This window comes from Diceros bicornis (genome assembly GCF_020826845.1).
Source record: "Diceros bicornis minor isolate mBicDic1 chromosome 21 unlocalized genomic scaffold, mDicBic1.mat.cur SUPER_21_unloc_1, whole genome shotgun sequence".
In the NCBI taxonomy this organism is placed as follows: Eukaryota; Metazoa; Chordata; class Mammalia; order Perissodactyla; family Rhinocerotidae; genus Diceros; species Diceros bicornis.
The window spans coordinates 2,744,567-2,750,129 of NW_026690885.1; the positions used below are offsets into that span (position 1 = coordinate 2,744,567).

The 5,563-nt window shown below is 53.5% G+C and overlaps 1 protein-coding gene across 1 annotated transcript; it reads right to left on the bottom strand.

Moving 5' to 3' along the window:
• Positions 1–290: 290 nt before the first annotated feature.
• LOC131401878 (ral guanine nucleotide dissociation stimulator-like) lies at positions 291–2,810 on the bottom strand. The gene is made up of 5 exons (XM_058536959.1): positions 2,739–2,810; positions 1,784–1,969; positions 1,280–1,380; positions 711–780; positions 291–584 (listed from the first exon to the last, which is right to left on the bottom strand). The coding sequence occupies exons 1-4, from the start codon at positions 2,766–2,768 to the stop codon at positions 723–725; spliced, it is 375 nt and encodes a 124-aa protein (XP_058392942.1). The 5' UTR covers positions 2,769–2,810; the 3' UTR covers positions 291–584; positions 711–722.
• Positions 2,811–5,563: the final 2,753 nt, after the last annotated feature.

The window sequence follows — 5,563 nt, forward strand, 5'->3', positions numbered from 1 at the left end:
TTTCCTTCCCTGTTTACATGAAGTTCCTAACATCCTTTCAGCAGGATCCACTAAGAATCCATCAGTTGCCTAGACGCTGCTGATAAGCCACCAGGGGCATATGTCATTGCCAACCAGGCACTCAGGTTAAACTCGTGGTTGACTCGAGTGATTGCTCTAGGGGTCCAGTGGGGGGTCCCAGAATGCACACACATCTGTCTCTGGTCCAGCAGTTCAGACCCAAGGATGAGCAGCCTATTTGTCCACCTGGTCCATGGGAATCCCCAGCTATACATGTCCCTGGGGCAGGCAGGGTTCCCTTCCTTTGGAGATGTGGTGAAGAGAGAAGGAGCAGCAGGGGCCTGGCTTGCTGAGGACAGGTTTAGGTTGAGGGCTAAACCCACCTCAACAACCCAACATCCTGGAAGGCGCTACTTCCAGCAGGATGGACATGCATAGAAGCCAGAGACCTGCTGATGGCACCAGCTCAGCAACTCCTCCTGGAACAGCCCAGCCAACACCACTGTGTCCCATGACCAGGGCCTCCTGCCCAAAAATCGCACCCCACCGGCCAAGGGGCCTAACAGATCCTTCTGCTTGTTAACCTGGACAGGATAGACAGGAATGTTTCAGAGAAAGTTCAAGTGAGAAACTATCAAACCCACAGCCTGCCCAGTCCCCCTCCCCCTCTCTCCCCTCCTCTCTTTCCAGAGGCCCAGCCTTTACTCTACCTTGGTCATCAGTTATCTTCTCAAGGACTCGTCTTGGCTATAGAGCTCCTTCAGTTTTTCAGAGCTGTCCCTGAGAGGAGGGGAAAGAGGGAAGGATAAATTTAGGGATAATGTGAGGGGTCTGAGTGCAAATCCCTTTTCTTTGACAACCCAAGAGATTCAACCTTCCTGGGAGAGTGTTCTCACTGGGCTCCTCTGAGTGCTAAGGTCCCATGGGACTAGGAGGGGGCTCTCCTGTTGGTCACTGGGGTGTCCACTCCCAAGATCCACAGAGCAGCTCTGTTTCGACCACTTTGAGTTTCAACTGGTCGTAGAGTTCTGTTGCTATAAACACTTGAATATCTCCAATGTGGTTCAACCCAGCACCTGACATTTAGGGAAACTGAGTCTTGAAGCAGAACTGGTTCACTAAGGACACCAGGAGACTTAGAGACAACACACCGAGGCCCAGGCCCTGTCCCCAGCATTTGCTGCCTCCCAGGAATTCCCAGCTGACTGAGGAGACAATGGCAGACATACAGGAGATCCCCCATCCACCCTGGTCCTCCTATGGAAAGAGGCCTACCCACAGGGAAACTTCCTCCCATGTGTTCTTCAAGTGGTTTGTGGAGGTTTTCTGCAGAACAGAGATGACAGTGCGGGTTGAGAAGTTCTTCCGGATCACGCACTCCTGGGGAAGGGAAGAGAGTGAGGTGTGAGGTGGGGTGCTGGAACCCCTCTTGATCTAGCTTCAATCCCCTTCTATTTAAATCACCCCTCCTGGATGAGACAGACGCTCAGGGAGCCCCAGAAGGGCACATTTAAGACCCAAAGAGTAACACTCACAGGGAGGAGGATTTTAGCTCAACCCAGGGAAGGAGCCAGGTAGGAAGTGAGCATCCTACCACTGGGACCTGGAGTTAAGGTCAGCGTGCCCCTGGCAGGAAGGGCCTAGGGACTTGCAGGGGCTTAGACCACACACTTCAATCCTGGGAGCTGATAAAGGTGGAGAGACAATTCCCAAGGCTCCAGTGAGGGGCTCCACTGGGCCTCCCACAACACACCTGGGCCACCTGGATCCAGTGCTCCCCTACCCTCGCCCTGTCCTGGGTCATCATGCTCGCGTTCCCGAGGCAGGTGATGATGACGAGGCTGGCCACCCTTCTGAAGTGGTCGACGGTGGCCTGGACAGTGGGTGTCAGGTGCTCATTGCCGGGCTTGTTCCTCTTGCCCCAGGTGAAGCCCAGGCACTGAGAGGGCACCACCTTCTGGAAGAGCTCCTGGGGAACAGGGAGAGTGTCACCCAGCCCTGCCACACCCCAGCTCTGTGTCCACAGCCCCCAAAGTCCCAAGCAGGGGTCACAATTTAGAGCTGGAGCTCAGGAACCTCAAGATGTGGCCTGAGTCTTGTGAGAGTCTCTGGGTATTCTTCTCTGTCCACCAAGGGTACCCAGCACAGGATGACCCAGGACCCAATACGGGTAGGGAAGGGAGAGGGGCATTTGCACCCAGCCCGTCCTGGCTAACCCCAAGCTCCAGACGGTGGCTCAACTCAGCTCATGCCGAGGGAGCATCTTCCACCACCATGATCCGCCCTCTGGTCCCACTCCCCATTCTGATGCACATTCCCCTGTGGCAGCTACAACCACGGGCCTTGTTTGTCTCCCTTGTAGTGAAGTACACGTCAGGTGTCTAATAAGTCTTGAGGTTGTTGAGCCTCCTGAGCAGACGGTTGGGCTACTGTGGACCTGACGGCACACAGTGAGTTCCCCTCCACCATTGATTGGCCACGCCCTGCCCAGCTTTCCATTTCTTCTACCTCATGGAGCTGGCAAAGCCATTCTGTGCAGCACGTACTCTTAATGTCCACCTCTATGGCCTGCAGGTGGACAGCAAAGGCTTGGGGTTCAGAAAGTTGCCCAGGACATACAGTTGGTAAGGGGCAGAGCCAGGAATTGGGTCCAGATCATAGAAGTCCAGATCAGGTCTGGCGCAACGATGGCAGAGGGAAGGCCTGCTCCACCTCACCCTGAGAGCCCAGCTGCTTACCGCATCCATCATGGTCAACTGCTCCACCATCAGCTGAGGAGGGAAGGCCGTGAGGTTGGGCTTCTTCTCACACTCCTTAAGAGCCGCAAGTGGAGATGGACTTCCCACTAGATATGATGGTCCAGCTCAACAGCTACCTCTCCTGCTGGAGCCAATGTTGGCCCTTGCTCCAGCTCCAACACTGCTGATGGAGGTGAGGCCCACTCCAGCACTAGAAGAGGTGATGTCAACGGAGCTGGAGCCAGTTCTACCTCCACCACTGCCCATTGGTCTACTTCTGTCACTGTCTGGAGTTCTGCAGCTGCCGCTGTAGTGGAATAAAGAGAAAAGTTCACTCACATAGCTGGCTTTCCATGTGTCCTAAACACAGGAAATATCCCACTTCCCTTCCATGTAGCCAGCCTGCAGTCCCCCTTACCCTCTGGCTCTGCCTTAGTGGCCTCCAGAAGCTCACACTGGGCAAGAGTAAGAGGGTCAAGGCAGCTCAGCTCCGAACCAGGCAGGAGACTTGCGTGTACATCCCCTTTAGCTTGAAAAAGGGACAGCACAAGTCTGGTCCCACCCTAGTTCTGGTTCAACTTCGTCATCTCAATGTCCTGAGTGTGGCTCCTGATCTCATCTCAGAGCAGCACTGGATGGCGTCTGTGGCCTCATGCACCTGACCCTTGTCTAGTGAGTTGGTGGAGTTGAAACCATTGGGCAGCTCCTCAATGACCTCCTGAGCGGAGTTCTGCAAAGACTGCTCGGGAGCTGGGCCAGAAGGAATCAGGGGCTGCCTGCAGACTGCCACTGGGGTCAACCCCTAAGAGAAAGTCTGCTCCTCGGTTCAGGCACAGAGGGACATCCTTGCAAAGAAGTGTGGTCAGGGAGGGAAGGAGATGAAACCTCTATGGCTCGGTAGCACAAGAGTAGAGGAGTTCACTTTCTCATGCTGCCAGCCATGATCTGAGCTATGAACATGACAGACTCCCCATGCTTCTGACACCTAACAACCAGCTCCTGCCCAGGAATGACCTGACCCCATGCCCTGCCTTCCCCCCTCCTCACAAACACACACAGACACAAACACACACACACACACACACACACACACACACGATGAGGGCCAAGGGGTGAGGGGCTGATCAGGTGGGATCACAGTTGTGTCCTGGCCTGCACTAGCCTTTCCTGGGCTGCCCCGTGTTAGCCTTCACTGCCTCCTGCCAGACACCCAGAGGCATCAGGGATGAGGGCTGAGACAACGTCGGCAACAACCAAAAATATTCTCTTTCTGGGATTTTTTGAGCCCAGATCCTCCAAAAGTTGGGATACAATAACAAAACATTTTTGCCTGTTGACTGTCTCCAGTCAAGTGAGCTGGATGGGGGGCTGTGGGTGCCTGGTTACCAGAGTTCTAAGATCTGTTGTGGTCTATGACAAAGGAAGTGAGGTCACTTTTCAAGTTTCCTTTACCTGGGCACCTTCCCTCAATCAAACATGTCCAGAGCTGCACCTTGCACCCGGGCTGCTCACCCTCCTCCCCATGTCATCTCTTGAACTGTACACAAGGAGCCTACACAGCCCTAGCCACAGCTCCCTGGGAACCTAAGTCGGGTCCTAGCTTTGAGGAGACAGAGATGAATGCAGACCTCCTTTTTCTTACCAGTTCTTCACCCTGGGAAAATCCCTGTGCCTCTCAGGTCCTCCCCAGTCTCCAAACCTGCACCATGGAGATCAGGCTAGAATCTACTTCCTAGGGATGTCACCCGGTTTATATGTCATAATATCTATTACCCCTGTGGGCTGGTGTCACAGGTACCTAAGGCACAAACTTAGAGATGGAAGAATAACAAGAAGGGGTGACAGGTAACACAGAACACCACTCAAAACAGGCCTGGGTTCTAGCAATGTGATATTGGAACAGTCACTTCCAACTTGGCCTCATTTTCAGGTCAGCATCATCGGGGGGTTGAAACTAATGGAAATTTAGATACTGCCATCCTGCAGCATAAAACCATTAGATTTGTTCCTGTTTAATGGAGAATGAGACCCAAGTGCCTCATCTTGGCCTGTGAGGTGGGCAGCCCCCTCAGTGGTACCCAGTAAGCCCCACCCATGGAATAGCCATTCCCGTGGAACCAAGTGGTAGTAACTGTCTTCTTAACATAATAACAGCCAAAGTGATGGGATGTCTTGTCTAAATTTTGACTAAAAATATCTCTCACTTCCTCTTAATCTCTCTCTCATATTCCATCTCTCTCTCTCTCTCACTGTCGAATCCCTGTAACTGAGGAATCAAATACCAGTGTGTGGGGCTGCCCAATGTGGTGGCCTATAGAGGAGAGAAGCACCGGACTGCCCAGGCCAACAGACAGAAAGAAACTCAGGCTCTCAGTCCAAACTGAACCCTGAAGGCTGACAGTGAACTTGGGGGCCAGTCCTCCTCCAGTCGAGTCTCATGTGTAGCCACAGCCCCAACCTGTCAAACTCACTGAGGCAGAGGCACCCAGCTAAAACGTGCCTGATTGCTGATCCACACAAATTGTCAGATAGTCATCATTTGTAGTTTTGAAGTGCAAAGTTACAGGCAATGAAGTCAGAGAGGGAAACGTAACTGACACAGCCTACCAGGCCCTGGCCCTACATTCCACCCCAGCTCCTGTTCTCTCCTCCTAGCCTCCCTCCAGCTGCACTGGCCACCTTTCTAACCCCCTCTGGCCAAAGTCACTTCTGCCTGTGAGACTCAGGACCAGTGGTGCCATCTCCCTGACACACTGCTCCTAGACTAATGCAGGGCTGGCACCCTCTTGTCATTCTGCTCCCAGCAAATGTCACCCTAGTGAGGC

Excerpts from the sequence above, each read along its gene's own strand:
- LOC131401878 (XM_058536959.1), bottom strand. The coding sequence starts at position 2,768 with ATGGTGGAGCAGTTGACCATGATGGATGCG. Across the intron at positions 1,970-2,738 it reads AGTTGACCATGATGGATGCG|GAGCTCTTCCAGAAGGTGGT; the intron begins GTAAGCAGCTGG and ends CCTGTTCCCCAG. Across the intron at positions 781-1,279 it reads ACATGGGAGGAAGTTTCCCT|GGACAGCTCTGAAAAACTGA; the intron begins GTGGGTAGGCCT and ends CCCTCCTCTCAG.